At 38.8% G+C, this 20100-nt stretch overlaps 3 protein-coding genes across 3 annotated transcripts in view; 1 reads left to right on the top strand and 2 right to left on the bottom strand.

The window, feature by feature from the left end:
* Nucleotides 1–2566, bottom strand: part of rnf19b (ring finger protein 19B) — a 34804-nt gene extending 32238 nt beyond the window's left edge. The window contains exon 1 of the mRNA XM_034891736.1: nt 2293–2566. The gene's annotated coding sequence lies outside the window, so the exon portion shown is untranslated. The remainder of the gene's footprint in view (nt 1–2292) is intronic.
* Nucleotides 2567–4063: 1497 nt separating this feature from the next.
* Nucleotides 4064–13481, bottom strand: ak2 (adenylate kinase 2). Its single transcript, XM_034891738.1, has 8 exons — nt 13265–13481; nt 11189–11314; nt 10576–10686; nt 9506–9600; nt 8002–8074; nt 6639–6855; nt 4414–4484; nt 4064–4372 (listed from the first exon to the last, which is right to left on the bottom strand). The coding sequence occupies exons 1-7, from the start codon at nt 13361–13363 to the stop codon at nt 4477–4479; spliced, it is 729 nt and encodes a 242-aa protein (XP_034747629.1). The 5' UTR covers nt 13364–13481; the 3' UTR covers nt 4064–4372; nt 4414–4476.
* Nucleotides 13482–14838: 1357 nt separating this feature from the next.
* LOC117957270 (hepatic lectin-like) lies at nt 14839–19571 on the top strand. The gene is made up of 7 exons (XM_034892886.1): nt 14839–14920; nt 15140–15217; nt 17652–17768; nt 18245–18310; nt 18737–18888; nt 18998–19122; nt 19212–19571. Exons 1-7 carry the CDS (start codon nt 14860–14862, stop codon nt 19399–19401), a joined length of 789 nt encoding a protein of 262 aa, XP_034748777.1. The 5' UTR covers nt 14839–14859; the 3' UTR covers nt 19402–19571.
* Nucleotides 19572–20100: the final 529 nt, after the last annotated feature.

Below are 20100 nucleotides of genomic sequence, written 5' to 3'. Positions count from 1 at the left end.
AGAGAGAGAGAGAGAGAGAGAGAGAGAGAGAGAGAGAGGAACTGCCCCCTACACGGACTCCCCTCACATCCGTTGACACACATGTGGTTTCTTTAATGAAATCTTGTTGGGGTTTCCAACAAAATAACCCAATGTGATTTTTGTTTTGCAATAATCATTTTAACTATATCCATTTTTAAGATACATCATACAATGCAAAACATTTTTGAAATGCTTTAACTGATTTTGAGTTTTTCAAGGAAAGTACCCTACTAGTCTGTCCAAAAGAGCTATCTTGAAACAATATTATTTGGTTTCTTCATGTCAGTTTGATGTGCAGTTTGGAAGACAATTGGGTTCACAAACATGTGTTTAAAAGAAACAGGTTGAAAAAGATGTCCAGATCTCCCATTTAAGGTTAGTTGGAGTACTGCCCTCAAACCAGACCAGATCAAAGCTGCATATACTTCACGTCTACATTTTTATTTAATACCGTATTTCTAAAACAAATGCTAATACTTTAGAGTTGAAAATCAGTAGAATATTAGACCTGTTTCCCAGCAGACATTTGAACTTGTTGTAGTAGGAACAGCCCTGGGGAAACTGATAACATTTACGATGGCTCGGATCCATCATGTTTCCCAGAGAGTTATTCTAGCAAGCACTATAACAGGACCTTCCAAGTGGAAAGCACCTACTCATTATTTTAATAATGACACCCGTGCTTTTCCTACCTTGACATGTCAAAATGTCTGCCGAATAAAAGGTCTATTAACCAGTACAATACATTAGCCAATATTCTTTTCTTTTTTAACATAAATGAATACATACATTGAGGGCAAACATTTTGAATAAATATCGCATTAGACTGGGTTAACAACTAGTTAGTAATACATGTACTGAGCCTGGTGAACAAACAATGTACCATTGACAAAGTCTCTAAATGACCTGAAATATACTGTAAATTTGTCTTTTTCTGTTTTTTTCTGAACTTACGTACTTATCAATGGAAATATACTGTATGGAAATTATTTTTGTATTAATTAATATTAGTATTGGTTGATCTCTAGGTATCAAATTAGGAGAAGAGGCTAGCTTCCCTTCTAGCTCAAAGGGAGCAACAGCTGGCTGGTGTTGAACTGCGTCAGGACACTTCAGACTTTATCAGAAAAGATCTTAAGTCATGAAAGTACATTTGTTTTTCTTTTCAAATGGCCAAAACCGTCTGCCTCGGTGCAGCAGGACAAATGTCAATATTAATCATTAGCGACTTGCCTCAGTTCTGCCTTAGATTTAAACACCTGTGATCTGTTAAAACTGAACAAATCCACCACTTCTCCTTCCAGATATCTAAACAACAATATGACAAACAAATAGCTCATTTTATACCTGTCTCACCAATCCCAATCGAGTCCAGTGCTGCTTAACTGTTACTCACTTACAGTCTGAGAGACTATCTAAATTTACTAGCCTAAAGCTAGTGTGTGTATATCTGTAGTATTAAATATAGTATAGTATTTTTACAGCCCCAACATTTACACAAAACCTACATCTTGCAAGTCGTCTCTTCACCAAGGTTACAAAAATATTACAATGCTTGAAAATGTCACCACACCTTTTCCACCTCAAAAATCATAATATCCGTCCTCAAACACAACACATCCCCCAAATATTGCTATATCTGTGGGGAGTGTGCCTTTATAACATTTTTACTTACAGTATATCTCTTCTGTTTTGAGCTTTACAGCCTCCTTTGCCCAGCACTCTATTTTAAACTCACATGTAGTATTAATATGAGTCTTTCTTTACAGCAAAATACAGCATGTCCTTAGTCCAAACAGTGATCAGGGAGTGGCAGAGCAGAGTGGGAATGTTTTAAAAAAGGGAAAGCATTTTGAACTTTAAGACATCCTGGATGACTTGGTCACTGACTGTGCTGAAGCTGAAGACATTTTGTTTTTATAGTTGTATGATTAATTCCAGACATGCAGCAGAACTGAGACAGGACACTGGTTTGGATCCTCCCTCCATGTAGCAGCCTCCCGTTTCATATAGGTTTTATGAGATTCTTCCTCTCTGTGATGATCATTTGGGTGGTGTTGACCCTCGTGACTGGCAGATGCAGATAATGTGTGTCATGCTTGTGAATTATCATATAAAAACATTTCAAATCGCAAATGGCTACGCTCCCTTTGAGGTGGCAGTTTTCCATTTGTATGTAGATGGTCTAGAGAACCTGTAGCGCTAATTAAATCTCTGACATGTCAGACAACAGCTCATGCAGCAGAGGTGGGCTCACTGCCGGACACTTACCCAGCTCAGAACCGGATCTCTTCGACAGGAGATGCTGGGGAGCGATGCGACGGCCACTCCTGCTACTACCTTGGCTCCCTCCGTGCGTAAAAAGATAAAGCTCTAGGTAGTAAAGGTCCTCCGTTACCGTGCCCGCCTTTCTCCTTTCGTGTTTGGGGGCTCCTGGCAGATGAAGGCGGCCTGTGGTCTTCCTGCGCCCCGGGAGCGCAGCGCAGAAAGTCTGTGTAATCTCCGCAGCTCGCTCCGCCTCTCTTTCTCTCTCTCTCTCTCTCTCTCTCGCGCCGCTCCGCCGCCGCTGCCCTCTGACGTCATGGAGGAAAGCCCCCGTCGGCAACGTCACAGCGTTCACAATACGGAAACCCCACCCTGTGTCGTCACCACCGCCCCTGAGGAACTTCAGCTGGCGTTTACTGTAAAACCAAATTGTGTTTGTGGGAATGTCGAGACAATAGGGAAACTAACTGGGCAGGGTTGTAAACCAACATGACGCCGCTTTGTTTGTTCATGGAGTAAAAACAGACATTACAGGCCTATCTGTGATTGGTCTTTAATGGTAATCTTACATCAGCCAATTAGAAGTCCTGTCTGATATCATCCTGTTTTTCAGCATGGCTACAAGTCGAGACATGTTGACATGAGTGTACTCGCTGTGGCGGGTTTACTCTAATACTGCACCTCAGCACAGGTTTGAGGTAGGATTGAGTATTTCCATTTTAAGCTTTTAGATACCCCACAACATTATTTGACACAAAATATCGTAGGCTACTTTTTACTGCACCACATTTATTTAAGTTAATATTTCACATAACAAAATAAGTTATTAAAATACATTACATCGTAAAGATTAAGCCAGAAGTTCACAACTCTTTTTTTTCTGCATGTGACCACTTAAAGTGTGTAAACTTCTGATGGTTTCACTTAAACAATTCAAAGCCGGAAGACATAAACTCCAATATTACACAAAGTTCACAAGCTATAATTAAATAATAAAAAACACGACCTTTCACCTACTTCTTTCCCATTAATCATCTCAACCACTTAGATTTATTGTGTCTCCTGTTGATTTAAAAGCCCTAAAGAGAAACATTGGGGACTTTGGCTATAAATTAAACTTAAAAATCTGCACTCATGTTGACAAATGTTCAAATTTTATTCCCAAACAGGGATTTCCTACATGAACCACTCTACAGATTAGAAAACAGAAAACATACCCGGAATTAAAACTATGAAACCTACTTTAACGGGTAATGCCACTTCTTTTTCTATTTAATATGGATTCCATTTCATCATTTTTTTTAAATTTAGCAAATTCTTTAAATGATTTCAAAATCTATTTATGTATTTTGATATTGCCTTGTGTTTCTTATACGCGCCACACTGTAGATGGCAGCTTCAGCATAGTATGAACAAAGACCAACCAATACTTCCTCAAATTTAATAATTAAATGACAGCTACTACATTATTTGTCAACTAAACATGTTATGTAATAAACTGTACAACACTTTGTTTGGGATCATTTGAAGAGAAAACAAGTGTTTTATTAAAATCCACTATGTGCAAATTTGCACTTAATTATTTACCAAAGAGCCACAAAGTGCTGAAACCAGTTGATTTTGTTGCAGTTGGTAACCTAGCCTTGCCTATGTAAAGAATATTACATTGTCTTGTTGATGAAGGCTGATATACAAACAAATGTGTCGCTCTCTTCCAGGCCAAGATTATCCATCATTGTCCCTTTGAGGACTAAAAAAAAGAAAACATCAGACAATCTCTGCATTTCTCTCATTTATTTTGATAAATTTTTGGTCATTTAATGAGTTAACAAGTCTAATTTGCATCTACAACTGCCAATTCAAAATGGCAGTTGTAGATACAAATGTGAGGGGTCAGGTGAAGAAAAAATAAAACTATAAAAGGTTCACAGAATTTGAAGATTTCAGGGAGAGCATGATATTTATTAGCAGGGAAAACATGAGGAATATGAAAACTACAAGTCCCATAGCACCGCAACACGATTACTTATATGAAGTATAATGGCTCCCTCCATTCTCTGACCCCCCCCCCCTTTTGTCTGTCCACCCATATACATAATATATATTATATTATGTCTATGTGTCCACCCACCCAAGATCTTTTGCCAAACTCCAATCCTTCGCCTTGGTGGGAATGTAGCAGCCCAGCATTCAACCAGCTGAAAGAGAAAGGGGAGGGGAAGAAAGGTTTTGGGTGAATTACAGAGTAAATTAAACAAGCCAGGAATAATGACATTTTAAGGGGGGTCATTTAAATGCTGGTAATGCCAAAAGCAATGAAAAAAATGAAAAAAACTTTAAAGTGCACAATTAAATGTTGCATTAATTTAAGGGTAAACAAAATCAACCACAAGGTTTTCTGTCAGGTTTCTAAATCTCTACATTCCCTGCTTTCAAAAAAGGTGATAAATAACAAGAACTAAGGCCTCATGGGGAACAGGAGAGGAAATTAAAAAGAAATTTAGCATGAAATAGTCTCAAGCTGAATAAGAGACCGAAATCTGCCTACTGGGCCTTCTGAACATCTGCTATTGTTTTTATCGCAGCAACCCCAGAGAGTATACAAGCACATCAGTATTCAAGGGATAGTGCCGGTGACACAGTCTGTGTGCAAGATGTTTCCACTGAACACAAACACCAGGTGACTACAGAGGAAAAAGATAGGTCAAGGAGAGAGAGCGGATTCAATGCTCAAAAGCCAGATGTCAGAGGAGCATTCGGAGGCAGAGTTTTCAAAATGTCAGTTGTTACTTGTGTTGAAAAGCTTCTTCTTTTTTTCTCCACAACTTCCATTTTGCCAGGAGAATATTTTTAATGGAGCAAAACACAGTAGGCGAGTACTCCAAGTACACACCCACAGAACAAAAATATGGTAATGGTAATTCATGGAGTCTGAGAGAGAGAGGGAGAGCAGAAAGAAGAGGAGATTATACTGATGGATGAACGAAGAAAGGGAATATGTCCTGAGCGAGAGGTCACAGTAACTGGTGCTTCATTTCACCCCGTCAACCAGCCCACCGCAGAGTTCCCTACAATCTACTGCAGAATTTTACACTAAGATCAAAAGTAAATAAAAACAAAACTCCGAATGTTGACGCAATAGAATTAAAATGACTCCAAGAATGAATCCATGCTATTAATTTTATTTATTTATTTATTATGGATCGCAAATAAAAGCTATTTTCTTTTAAAATGCAGATTCTGTTTGGGTCGGCTGATAAGTAGTCGTTCTAAAAGTCTGATACTGTGAAAACTATCACTGGATCATTTTGATACTAAAGAAGAGTTAAAAGCAATGATGGTTAAGCAAGTTCTGGTGTTATAAGGAGCATCTTTTAGTGGATAATGGACATTTCTTCTAAAAAAGCATGAGGGATAATGATACCCTCAGAAAATGTACGTCACACTGAATCTAAAAATATGCACCTAATGTCTGTTCAGCAGTGAAGGCTCTTAAAAGCCTTATTTAGAGGTTTTAAAGTTATGTAGGCACCTTAAGTACCTTAACCATAAAGGGCAAACTACAGTCAAACTGCAATAACTAACTTCCTGTTATTTCCAGATCACCGCCTTGCAAAAATGATTAAAATTGTGACATATTCCATGTTTTCGATTTTAGGTTCCATTAATCAGTTTTCATTAACCTTGTTTTTCCAGCTAACTTTTCACCAATAAAATCATGCATCACGTTCTTTTCCCATAAAACTGTATAAACGGGCATTACTGTTTTATGACACATAATGAAAACCCAGAGAGAAAGAGGGGGAAGTTCTCTCTTAATGCTACAAATATGTGCAAAAGCATCAGAGACTGAGGAAGTGGAAAAGGGCAAAGTCATTGATTAAACAAGAGCAAACCTGTCCGGCGAAGGCCAACAAAATGCAACAAAACATCAATATTTTCAAAACACCTTCTGGTGAAAAGCATCTGCTCTGCTGAATGTCAAAACATTAAATGTCATTTCTACATTAAATGAAAGGTGAAAGCAGCAGCATAGAGCTAAGCGCTTTGTTTTGTGGGTAATGTCACTTCTACATTGTTTTCTTACAGACTTGACTTTACGATGATGAGTAACAAAAATACAAGTTCAAATCCTTTCTGTTCTACAACAGGGATCCCACAATGGAGCATTGTGAATTTCTCTAATCATCATCATCCATGTTTACACATCACAAAGTTACATTTTGTTGCCATTGTGACACTGAATCAACTCTTGTATAATCTCCACCCTTGAAGGGAAAAAAAAAGAACCAGTTGAAGGGGATACGGGAAGGATAAAATAGGATTTCAAATGAAGAACACTTGGTCTTTACAGGCGACAGCACGGGCGGGTTCTGTGGCAGCAGAGAAGGCAGCTACGATGGAGGCGAAGACAACGTCTGGATTCAGGGAAGCGTTGACGGCCGTGTGCAGGCCCCTGGCGCTGTAGTACTGCACCAGAGGGACGGTCTGCCGGTGGTAGGCGTCCAGACGGGAGTGCAGCGTTGTCTCGTTGTCGTCACTGCGCCGGATGAGAGGTTCGCCAGTCAGCTGAATCCAGACAAGAGGACAGAAAACAAATAAGAAGAGGCACAAAGACAAAAATTAAACATATGGTAAAAACTTTGCAATGAGGCCAATGCTCTAGAGTTACTGTTTTCATACTGCAACCTTAGCAAGTGTCCTTGAATCCCTCTCGCTACTCGTTGCTGTACTGAAATCCATCTTTGTGTTAACTACACAGCTTTTGGAGCTTTTGGAAACCCCAGCCTTCTTTCTAAGCCAGAGGATTGTGTGTCTGTGTTCTGCTATGTTTCCAGATGAGCCACATGGCTTCACGTGTTACACATGTAGGCTATTCAAAGTGTATAAAGCACATGAAGTTGTGATGCACTGATCCAATCTGTTTGATCAGTATCTGCAACAGATCTGTCTTATAAATCAGATCGATATCAGCCAGACGTGAACGATCCATACTAAAACACAACTTCGTCCATGTAATGTGTTGCTTTTCATTCAGCCACGGCAGTGCCACAGAAATACCTGGCCTCATGTTACTTTACATAAAATGTATCCCAATGGAGCTTTAAATTTGAACAACAGCTCTGTTGACCCTTTTAAATCCACTTCCTAGGAACTACATTTTCCACAAAGGAGCGGAGACCATATTGGTCATAGTCCTCATTTGGTAAAGTTCATGTGTTTCCACCAGGAAATTGTTAAGCTTTGGTGGTAATCTTTGATTATTAACATCCTACTAGCTTCAGCCCAGAGATGCCTGCAGTCTTCTGCATGTTTGACCCTCTGGCTCATACATGCTGCACAAAGGATTGTGGGTGAAAATAGCCAGAGAAGCATATTGGCTTGGCATACTGCATTTGACATACTACGTATTGAGACATACTAAGGTCGAAAAATGTCCAAAATACAAAAAAACATCTTGCGTAACTGAGTTTCTTCATGTAAATCTACTATTTTGTGATGCATCCAGATCTAGATAAATCAGAAGGATGATGGCTTTTAACCAGAAACACAATTAAAAGTAAATGTCCAACATTTTATACGTTCAGATTGCATCAAAGCCCTCAAGTCTGAAGCTGGTTGACTGTTGCCAATTTTGAGCTTGGCAGAGAGTTTAGGTAGGTGGCAGTTTAGGCAAGAGTGGCTTCTAAGTGGGTTGAATGTGAAACTACTTACGTCATCCTTCATGGGCTCTTTGGGAGGATTGAACTCCTCGTGGTAGGAGCGGCCACTTGGCTGATGAATTAGTCTGGGGAAATGGAGGGGAGACAGAGAGAAGAGGTGGAGGAGTAAAGGACAAGAAAGAAAGAAATCAGAAAGCAGAGGAGGACAGATGAGGGTGCGACAGCCACAGTGACTCACTAACTACTTAACTGTCCTCATCACATCCTACATAATGCCCTTGTCCCACTTGGGCTTGAAAAGGCAGCAGCCAGCGTCGTCCTCACAAAAGGACCCCCGCAGACAGAAAGACGGCTTTTTGCAAACTAAATGTGTTTTTATTCAGTGTGGCGTGCAGATAATGTAGAGTGGTTATTGTTGAAGAAACAAGAACAAAACTGTGATGAAATAAAAAACAAGTAAAATTGTTCACATCTTTTCTACTTGTGCTGACATGTGAAGGTCTCTAAAAACACGTCTGCCAATTAAATGTGTGGGGGGGTCAGCATCAAATCAGAGCAGAGTTTAATTAAACTGTTGTAATAGAGTTATGTAAATAATGATTTTGCACAATGGGGGCAGCAGAGCTGAAGACATGGAAACAATGGAAGTTTTTATGAAACGTCTGTTTTCTCTTCAGGTCTCAACCTGTAGAGCTTACATAAATCAAATCAGTGCCAGGTCAGAACAGACAGTGACACAGAGAAGTTGATCAGAGCATCTTTACAGAACAGGTGGCACTGTAACCTTGGTGATGTAGTGACTACTTGCAGGATGTGCAGTGGCTACTTTTGGTTGTGGCTTGATTCCCTTGTTTCAAAATAGATACAAGGTCAAGTCTACTGGTGTTGCTCATTATTCAGCAGAAAAAGAAAAAAAAAAATTACAGACCTCTACATCTATGCTTTGTAAGTAGAAAACCTTGAAAAATCAGCAGTGTATTAAATACTTGTTCTCCCCACTGTAACATTTCCCCTTATATGCATTTTAATAGTTTCTGGCACCTTATAGTGAGAAGGTCACCTTTCTTAATAACACTTGTGCCTCTTTTACTTTGTTTGCTTCATCATTATTAAATCCTGTGTTTCTCCCTGTAAATGTAAGTGTCACTAATGATCTGTAGCTTTAATGTAATATTCACAGTTTTTGTTTTACACACGTGTCCCTTTGGAGACTCATTAAAAAAAAAAAAAACTGTTTCACCGCACAGCTAAAAGTACACACCGAGCAGCTGTGGTATTCAGCTCATTTTATCAGGGACACGTTGACGTTAATCGCATGCTTTCACACTCCACTTCTCTCCAGCACTATCTCCCTGTCCCAGACTCTTCTGTTTACATGAATCAATCTACCTGCCCGGGTGGATTTAACACGTAGACAGAATGAGGAGCTCATCAGCCAAAAGTAAAAGCACCATCCTGGGAACTCCACATAAACCACTGCTGTGCCTGGGACATAAAACAGATTGGACCCTCTCTTTGGTCTTGAATAATTAATTTCCTCTCACGCCGGCTCCTACCTGCCACAGATCCTGCGGACCAACAGAGAGTCATCAACAGCAAACTCAATCACAGCGTCCAGGTTCTCGCGTCTCTTGTCCAACAAGTCGTCCAGCTGCAAGAGACAAACACAGAACGAATCAAACATGACGACATGACAGACAGCGCCACCATTGATTAATTTTCCCCAACGAGAGAGAGAGTCTGCCTTAGCTGTGCGTTTGATTTGGTGTGTGTGTGTGTGTGGGGTGGGGGGGGGGAATATGACTAACAATAAAAACATCAGTTTGTCTGAAACGTTAAATATACAAATGTTTTGCTGTTTTAGAGTAAAACCTTCACTAGTTCAGACACAACCTCTCTCTTGCTTTGATTTAACATTTTTTATTAATGACATGTCTTTATTCCAAAAGTATAATTTGATCAAACTTTTATAGATGTACTAATCTAATTTTTCATGTTAATTTGCAGAAAACCTTTCCCATGATCTTTCATGAAGCTTTGTTTATGAATTTGGGAAATAATGTTTTTGCATTTTCAAGATTTTTTAAGTCATTAAAATCATACTGAAGGCATGTTTTGGCTGAAAAACAAAACCAACAGCTGCTATCTGTCCTCCAATGAAACATCAATTTATTATTTGTAAGTGTATTATTTATAACCTCGCCCTTTTTAAGTATCCAAGTATTTGTGAAATAAAACGTTTAGTTTTACCGCGATGCATTTCACTTGATATAAGAGATGTAGGAATTTATTATCCTGTGAAGATATTAAAATCTATTTATGTAGAAAATTCAGGGTTATTTATTCAAAATAACAGCAGAAATGTGGGCACACATTTATGTTTATTGCGGGCCCGGGTTAGACTCCGACCTGTGGCCCTTTGCTGCAAGTCATTCCCCCCCTCTCCCCTTTCACTTCTTCAGCTGTCTTGTCAATAAAGGGCTAAAAATGCCCAAAAAAGAAACAGTTGTTTAGAGAAGAAACCTTCCTGGATCTATTTCTTTTATTTCTATTATTGGACACTATTTTAATATATTAATTCAACTTTTTTGTTTCACATAATAACATCCTCAAATCAAATCCTAACCATCTCTGCTTGTTTGACTGTGCGAGGGAATCCGTCCAACAGGAAGCCGTTCCTGCAGGGCGCCGTGTCCAGGTTCTTCTCTATGAGCTCCACGACCATCTCATCACTGACCTGCAAGTGAACAAAAGATAATTCTCTCATCCATCTATTGACACTACTCTGCATAGCAACAGCTCTGCACAGGAAGCACATGAAGGGAGCCAATACTATAGCCTTAACTAGAAAACACAGTTCAGTTGCTTCTGATACACAGGATTTCTTCACTGGCCATGCAGTCCTTTAACATCCTCCATTAGCAGATAATGCTTTATGCAGATGAGTCTTAGTAAAAGTAAGTAAGAGTATTATTGTTCTCCATATATGGTTTAGCTCCAACTTGAAGGAATGGAAATTTCTCAGTAACAATCTGGTTTGCTTTCTTCCACTGGTTGCACTCGACACTTGTGTTTTAAGGCAATTTGAGTTGTTGATGTCATGGAAGACAAACAAAACATAAGACGTGTAGTCATGCGGGACTCAACATGAAAGGCTGTAACGTCAAGGGAGCCTCAGAGAAGGCTAAAAAAGCAGAGGAAGAAAAATATACACAGCTCATGAGAAGCAGATATGTTACCAGTTTGCCAGCATCCATGGTCTTCTTGAGCCTCTGGCCGAGCTCCGAGCCTGAAGCCACCATGGCCCTCAACATGTCTCCAGTGGCCAGGTGGCAAACACAGTAATGCTCTGCTAGCCGAGGGGCCTGCAGGGAGAAGCACAACGATTAATGAACTATTAAAGTTTTAAATTATAATCTTGTAGCGGATGAAGACAATGCTTGGTTGTAAATTTTAACATTGTTCTTCCCACTGTTCTGTCAGAGAGCCAACATCCTGCAAAACTGTGTATTTTGGCTGTGAGACCAAAACGTTTTCAGCAGCAGGACCGAACTACATCTCAGACAACATAGAAAACTCAAATGATAAGTCAACTAAATATAAGGAACACCTCCTCTCTAATAATGAGGGGAAAGCTTCCCAGGTTATTATTTTATTTAGGTTGCTCTCAGGAGATGAAGATGAGGAGAATGGTTGTACTTTAAGAAGCAGTACCATAACATTTTGCACATCGCTTCGTCTGCAATACAGCATGCACCATATGGAAATAAGCAGCATGCAACACAACTCAGGCTGCAACTATGGATTATTTTTATTGTTGATTAACTTACAGATAATTTTCTTGATTATTTCAAATGTTTCCACCCGTCCAAAACAGTTGAATCTTAAGGACTCAATAAGGGCGATTACCACAGAGCGCTGTGCTGAGAACACAGGACTCAAACCAGATCACAACACGTGTTAAAGAAACAAGATACTGAACAAACATGCCAGAGCATTACTTGTCTGTGCACTTCAACACGCAGGTGTAACCGATCTGAGAGGACTGGGCTACATAATGAAGACTGACAGAGGTCATTCGGACACATTTTGGATTTCAGTCTCTGACAAAGTTACAACAAAGGGTTAGGGTCAGTCCCGGACTCCCCATCTAGCACTTCTGGCACCAGCAGACGTTGTTTTTTTTCAATCAAATAAAATACAATTACTTTCAAAATCATTCAAAATGTTTATTTTTGATCAATCATTTAGCTGAAATGTAAAAATTAAATTTCCAAAATTTCCCAGGGCCAAAGACATCTTTTTTAAAATTGTACAATTACAAACAATATACAACCCGAAGATACTCAATATTCTTCCCTTTGGAGTCACCAGATTTATCTCCCAAGCTGTTGGTAGATTGTTGGAGAACTTGTTTTCTTGCCCTGCAGTGTTCCTCTGGTTAGAGTGGAGCCTTGGTCTTGCTCAACGCCCTGCTACGCCCTGCAATCTTTTGACTAAACTTAAAATCAACTACTGATGAAACCAAGTACAGATATAAATTGATGCTGACTTTGATTATCTAGTAATGTATCTATAACACTAGAGTACAAACGTATACCTGCACTTTATATGTTGGTTACTGCTGTTCTTGTTCACAATATTCATAATGTAAAATATTGGCATATTCATATCTTTATTCTTTACATTACACTGCCCTTTTGGTTAGAGGCAAACTACATTTTGTTTCTTTGAGCATTTCAAACTTTTTACATAATTAATAATGATAGGTTTTGGAGCATTTGACCACGAGTGGTTACGGTTTGGATAGCCGATAGGTCAGTGGACGGGACCTGTACGTCACTGCGAAATTGGGCCACTAAACTGCACGTATACCATAATATTATTATTAACTGACCACTAAATTGCCTTTGAGGCTGCCCTGCAATGAACCTTTAGTCTTGAGTTTTGCAATGTGTGTGTAAATTGTACAACAACGAAGATGTGACCAAAGCTTATCTATGACACACCAGAGTTTTAGCTAATTGCATGCATGCATACATATTTCTTAATGAGGTTGTTATAGTAACATAAATTAACTTCCCTACTACACTGACTAACATATATAAACGTCATAAAGCCATCTTAACAGACTGTCCGGCTGTGTTTTTCTTAGAGTTGTAGTCACAAATAGGTTAGCATTAGCAGCATTAGCTTATGGTTTGTACTACTATCGACCATCTCTTAACTAACACATCCATGCCGACCATGCGTTAAATGCTATAGTGGCTCCAAGCTAATGGCTAACAGCTAGCTCCTTTAGCGCTCCCTCTTACCTGGGTCCCCTTCCCGGCTCCGGGTGGTCCGAGCAGGATGGCACGAATCCCCTCCTGTACATCGGCTATCGCCTCCTTCAGTTGCGTACGGGGGGCCATTTCTGTACCGGTAGACCACCAGGGCTGAAACTTTAGTAAAGTCTATCTGTGCCGTCCTGGTGACACTTTAGCCAAGTTCAGCCAGAAAATGAGAAGCCTCCGCCTACTTTCTGCCACCAGTTAATTCCCGCCCCTCACAGGACAATAAAGGGTTTTGATTGGCCTTAAGACTGTTCTGTCACTAATAATATGCGTTGATTGGATGAAATTTGGGTGACGCCATGTTGAGTAACATCCGAAAAAGGCTTGTTGAATATGTTAAGGAATTTAAGTAATTATTAGGTTTTATTTTATTGTAAGTCAGTGCTTTTATTGTTGATATTATTTACTTGTCTTCTTATTTATTCATTCGTTTTGTAGAATCTTAACTCAAGGTTAATTTACTTACTGAAAAAGGTATGCAGTTGAAAGTTCAGAAAAAGCTTTTTTTAGTTTTTCATTTTTGGTGAAGAAAAAGCTTTTTTTAGTGTTTCATTTTTGGTGATGAATGTAGTACAAAATTAATAAACAGGGTTAATACAATTCATAAACAAAAGCATGAAATGCAGTTTGAAACCCGTAAAAAAATGATAATTATTTTAATTAATTAATCTTTGGTTTATTTAGCCTATTTATTGTGAAAATCATCAATGTTTTCTAAATACAAAACATTCCCCATGTCTGGACAGGAAGGTTTCTACATGTTATATTATTACAATTTGGACAATCGTACGTGTATTTTCCCCTGCAAAAACACTTCAGTAGACTTTAATGACAATGTAGGATGTTACAGTAATACTATAGTGGAGCCCCTTAGCCTCATTTGTGTTAACATGTTTTGTATTTACAGTTGTTTGATAGTGAAAATGGAGAGAGAGGGAAAATCTTTTTGTTTTTTGTTTGTTTTACCCCTTTTCCACCAAAAAACGCTTTCTGCCTTAACAGACAAACTTCCTCATGTTCTATAGGAAGGAAAGAGATTACGTGTGAATATAAAAGTGATCAAATATGTGATGGTTATCACGTTATGTGTGAGTGTATGTAAGTATATGAATATATGTAAAAAGAGTAAAAATTACTTATTGAGTTATGGAAAATGAGTATAAAATATACTTCTTCCTATTCCCTTTCAGACATGTCCATCTTGGCTAATGTTTTTTATTGTTTATTGAGTGTTTTGCTTATTTAACTTGTTTGTACATTTATTTGATGTTATTTGATTTGTTGGTATGTCGGAAATACATTTCCTTCATTCATTCCTTCATACATATAACCCTAAACTAAATAACAAAAAAAGACCAAAACCTCATCCCTCTTATCTATCTTTGAGTTAATTGATAAAGAACATACATAATGTGTTACCTCTGATCTATAAAGGAAGAGAAACATTTCTTCAGATGACCTACAAAAACCTTTACAGAACGTTTAGAAAGCCCTCCCCATTTTGGGTGAGGGAAGGATTTTTTTTGTGAACTGCTTACTTAGTTCCTGAAGTGACTGATGATCACAGGGACACAATGTCTGAAGCTGAGGTTTTTTACTCTGATGTCAAATTCACAAGAGCAAGGGGAAACAATGGTGAGTCTTAAATATGATACTTTTTGGATACAAATTGGAGGTAAATACCTCAAATTTGGGTTTTCTTCATTTGTCAGAGTCAACTAAATTACAGTATGAATGTTTAATCTACACTTTCTCTAGCAATAGATTAAACATTCATACTGTATTTGACCTAAATCAGCACATGTTCACACTTCCATCCACAGAAAGTGTTGTGTTGTGTGTTTTGCGTGGCAGGGCCGGCTTCCTCCCCGGCTGAAACCACATACTCTGAGATCGGCCTCTCCAAGACGCAGCCACCCGCGAGGCTTCCTGGTGGGTAAAAAAAATGAATAAAAAGAAGTGTTGTGACATCCAGTCAGTGTTTATCATGAAGCAACCCACCACCGGTACTAAAAACATGTATTTTTTACTACGTAGCTACAACTAAATGTATTACAGTAAAGAAGTCCAATTGCTGCCTTTAGGCTACTTAATAGAATGTGTATTCTTCCATCAAACTGTAACATCCTCGTGCAACTTTAGGGAGCGGATGGCTGCATCATACCAAACATTTTTCCCTTGTAGCATTGCAAGCGAGGACATCAGGTGGCATGTCGGTAGTGTTGTGGCCAGACAGGGAGGAGACCCATGAGGTTGATACATTTGCCCAAGGGCGTAACTTTGGTTTGAGAAGTAGGGGGGGACAGAACAGGGATCTGTGGGTCCTCTGCATTGACAGTTAAAGAATTGGTCCAACAGATCCCGTTGTTCTGGACAGAGACCAGTGAAGCATATTAGAATATTAAATTAGGCTATTAGATATTAGTTGATAGGCCCAACAAATCCAGGAATTTAGGAAGTTGACCATAATGAAATTATGCCTGAAAGAAAAGTAAGCTGCTAAACTATGTATAGGAAAAATGTCTTATTTTGTTTTTTTTGCCTAAAATAGGGGCCAATCACTGAGACTTATAAATAAAGTAAAATCAAACAAATTTAAAAGTGGGGGGGGGATGCTAGTCTTGCTCTGCCAGACCCTCTTCCCAAGGGAGGCTCTGGCTACGCCACACGGCATTCGAGGATGGGAGGAAAACGCATTCTGGTTTATTGGCATTTCTATAAACTTATCACAATCGTCTTGGCTGGTGAGATAAGACGTGGTGACGCTGCAAAATAGGCTTGGAAGGAACTTGTTTTGGTGGAACGTGTACGTTTAACAGCTGTTTTAGTCGTGCAACAGAAAACTGAGATTGGACAGATAGTCTAGGATTTACCCTGCAGAGATCTGAGAAAAGGTTGAACATAGTCCAAATAAATTGACCAAGACAAAGGAAGCCCAAGGTAACGGATATCCAGCCTGAATGAGTGAAATCTGGCAGTTTTTCCCCCTCTAACGGAGCAATCCAGGAAGGGGAACTTCGAGGATATATATAGACCAGGGTGATGCAAACAGGATTTTGAAAAGTGTGTGTTTGTGTTTGTGTGTGTGTGCATTCTCGCATATGTTCTTTCAGCAGTTCCTGATAATTTATCTGTTGCACATCTTTGTTTCTTTAGAGGCTGGTGTGTTCATACAATGCGCATCAGTACAGTGTGTGCATTGCGGACATCAACACTATTTAGCAGCGTAAATATACAACGTGAACAACTGGACAATTTCACTGTGTGGACATTTGCAGTGACCTGCAAAATGTGATTCTCAGTCATAATAATAATAATAATAATTATCTCATGTTACAAATGTAACTAAATCCATCAATGATAAATCATTGTCAAAACAAAAAGGTTCTTTAATCATTGCTTAGGCCAAGACAGTCAAAATGCTGAGAGTGATGTGCTGAATGTACCACGGGGTGTGATGATTGTACGTACATTTTTAACAGTTGTAAGTTTGTTACAGTAAATGTGCCAAATCGATTGAGGAAAACTGTAACTGCAAAGACAGACAAAGAAATCTACCACTGAATGAAGAGAGGACTTGATGACAGGGTCTGGTAGTTTACTGGGAAAAAGGAAGATAAGATGAAATCACGTAGGAGAAAAAATAAGGAACAGACAATGAAGCAGGGTCACGTATTAATAGATGTTTTGGGCGTTGTTTCTAGAAACACTTGTGTTATGTTATGTGAACATGCGGTAAGTGTTGTTTTCTGAATTAGGGTCTCTGTAAGTTCCTAAGAACAACACTTACATGTGTAACAGCTTTAAAGACCATTGTGAATCTCAAAATTAGACAAGATCAAGAAACACTGTAATGACCTTTTCATAGATTCATCTTTCTGTTCTACAAGTATCAACCATGCTGTGTTCAAAAAAATGCCAATAAAAACGTTTTAAAAAGGTCAACAACAAAACAAATTATAAAAAATAAAACAAGTTTGATTGGCTCTGTTGGTCTGTTTAAATCTCAGTATGTCAAGCATACCTTTAACCTGCGGGACTCAATCAGCCACACATTTGCATAAACATCTTTTTTAGATTAAAAACTTGGATGAACGTTTGACCGATCGCTTTTTGGGGAAGAAAATGCCATAAAGTGAATCTCACGTCATTCTAAAGGTTTAGGATGTCACCTTTGTTTGTAAAAAAGTTAACTGTAAAAAATGTAGATTGGAAAATGAAATTGCTGCCAAGTATGTGGATTTAATTTGGACTTTCACACTGGCCGTGATATCCCTCTTTCCTCGTTTACTGAACCGCTTAATCAGAGAAAGTCCACTAATAACTCCAGTTCATGTAAACACGCTCTGTCCTTTCTGTTCAACAGGGTCCAAACAAAAACAACCGGAGTCCAATGGACGATCGAAGGTCCCATCGGAGAGAGTGGCCTTGGGAGTTGTCAGTGTTCTCCTGGCGGCGGCTGCCATCGCTCTTGGTCTGATCTGTGAGTTTGTTCACTTCTTTTTAAAGACGTTTAAATTGTAAAATCTGATGGTTGCTTTGAACTGCACTGGATGCTTCCAGGAGAACTTTGGAATTCAAGTCTTATTTGTTTTTCTTATTGATGTGTTTTCCTATTTCCGAACTATTGATGTAAAATCAGTGTTTTCTGCAATCCAGAGCTCCCTGTATTTATAATGCACCTGTACCAGTTTTAATTATTGGGCATTGCAATTTGTAGGTCTGTGTGTATGTGTGTTTCTTTTGTTATATTTTTGGGGATCAGTTTGTCTGTCTGTCTTTATGTCTGTGTTTGGTCTGTACCCCTTTTGTAATGTGTTGAGTGTACTTTTTTATTTTTTATTTTTAATCTGGACCTTGAGTCTGTAAATAAAGAAATACATATATAATAATCCCTCATTGGAGTTATTAGACTCCTGCTCTCTGAACTATGTTTTTTTTTTTCTGTTGTTAAATCAGCTCATAAAAACATGGAACTTTCCCAAAGGCTGACTGAGTGTGATGCTCTGGCAGAAGATCTCAAAGGTAAACTATCTCAGCTGCAAGGTCAATTTAAAATGTGCCACATTTCTGACACTTTCCAGTTCATTTCTAACAGGTGACACCTGGATGGACCCTGAAAGAGTCTTGTTCAATGTTCAGGTTTTCAAATAAGAGTTGATCCAGATAAAAGGAAAACCTTTTTTTATCTTCTTTTATAACAGAGAACTACTCTAGAGTAAAGTCATGCAACACGGCGCAGCCAACGTGCCCAACCCCTCCTGATGTAAAAATTGAGGAAGTGACGGATGTTTGCATCTGCCGATTATGATAAAAGAAACAGTGACGGATTGACAGATTGTCACAGACTCAAACTCCTTCACGTCTAAACTACAGCTGCTTCTGAATCACACTAATGTAAACAGTGATTTGTTGCACCTGACTGAAGCCTTTGCTCTGATCTCTTCAAAGTTGAGCCATGTCAAAAATGTGACAAAGACTGGGAGCTTCACGGAGGGAAGTGCTATTATTTCTCCACCAACACTTTACCCTGGGAAGAGAGCAGAAAAAAATGTGAAGCTCAACATGGAGATCTGGTTAAGATAGACAGCAGAGAGGAGCAGGTAGGCCACACTGCTGCAGCTTCATGTTTTATCACATTAGCTAACATGGTCTCTCAGCACAGAAAAGCGATGTCACATATTGATGATTTTATCAACTTTTCCTGTCAAGAAATTCCTGGAGCGGAAACTGAGAGAAAAAATGACCGAAGATGAGGACAAGTTCTGGATCGGACTGACGGACTCCCAGACAGAGGGCAAATGGCTGTGGGTCGACGGCTCGCCACTGAATACAAGGTTTGACTGTTGCAAACCAATTTTGTCAATTTCTAATGTAACAGTAATCAGTTTTATTGAGCCAGTTCTTTCTGATCCCAATATCTCAGTTTGACGTTTTGGCTCACCGGAGACCCAGATGACTATAAAAAAGAAGATATGGATGGAGAGGACTGTGTGAGGATGGGGGAGAAAGGCGGAGTTCATGACCTGAACTGTTGGTTGGATAAATCGTGCAAAAAGCCTCACAAAAGAATATGTGAGAAACAAGCAACAGCTGCACATTTAAAATGTGTCTGAGATGCACTTCAGCTGATCACTCAGCCCATTGATCCCACAGGATGCAGAAAGTGGAGTTTTAATGCGGCTAATGATAAAGAAATAAGCCCTGCAAAGATTAGAATGCGTCTCGAATGTTTTCTTTAATATGCGTAAATATCAAGTAAAGGATCACATGTAAAAGACAAGAGATAACATAACTTACGTGTACAAACGCATTAACTATTCAAAACTTTAAAGCATTTAAAAAATATTTGGATATATTGGAAACTGTGATTTATTATACACACAATAATAAAAATGTTAAAACCTTTGACTAATTCTGTGTTTATTGAAACTAAACAGCTCCATTTTGCTCCAAGTGAAGTATGTTAGCCCTGATTCTGAACTAACAGTGTTTGGAGTCTTGTTCAGCATATACAGACTAGGCATGTAAAAACTGATCATTCTGAATCCAAGACAAACATTTTTTTAAAGAAACAACAAGACAAGAACAAGAACATTAATTAAATTATGACAAAATCAAAAGACAAGTATATCTCTCACATGTAGTCAAAGACAGTGGGCCTCCACCTCGTCTTTACATTGATGCTTCTATAGATGAAATATACTAAATGCCATACTTGGGATTTTTTTTGTCCTGTACCCTTTGTGATATTCTTAAAAAAGCTGCTACCTATCCTTATTCAGTCTAAAATTTAGATTATTGTTTAATCGTTT

Source organism: Etheostoma cragini, chromosome 14 (genome assembly GCF_013103735.1).
Source record: "Etheostoma cragini isolate CJK2018 chromosome 14, CSU_Ecrag_1.0, whole genome shotgun sequence".
In the NCBI taxonomy this organism is placed as follows: domain Eukaryota; kingdom Metazoa; phylum Chordata; class Actinopteri; order Perciformes; family Percidae; genus Etheostoma; species Etheostoma cragini.
Note: the sequence above shows the minus strand (reverse complement) of the source record. Positions and strands in the feature narration are given on the sequence as shown.

What these genes read in the sequence shown, in the direction of transcription:
- ak2 (XM_034891738.1), bottom strand. Translation starts at nt 13,363, where the DNA reads ATGGCCCCCCGTACGCAACTGAAGGAGGCGATAGCCGATGTACAGGAG. An exon ending in CCATGGATGCTGGCAAACTG is followed by an intron (nt 10,687 to 11,188) that starts GTAACATATCTG and finishes GTTCACTTGCAG; the next exon opens with GTCAGTGATGAGATGGTCGT. An exon ending in GTCCGCAGGATCTGTGGCAG is followed by an intron (nt 8,075 to 9,505) that starts GTAGGAGCCGGC and finishes CCATTTCCCCAG; the next exon opens with ACTAATTCATCAGCCAAGTG.
- LOC117957270 (XM_034892886.1), top strand. Translation starts at nt 14,860, where the DNA reads ATGTCTGAAGCTGAGGTTTTTTACTCTGATGTCAAATTCACAAGAGCA. An exon ending in TAGACAGCAGAGAGGAGCAG is followed by an intron (nt 18,889 to 18,997) that starts GTAGGCCACACT and finishes TTTCCTGTCAAG; the next exon opens with AAATTCCTGGAGCGGAAACT. An exon ending in GGCTCGCCACTGAATACAAG is followed by an intron (nt 19,123 to 19,211) that starts GTTTGACTGTTG and finishes CCAATATCTCAG; the next exon opens with TTTGACGTTTTGGCTCACCG.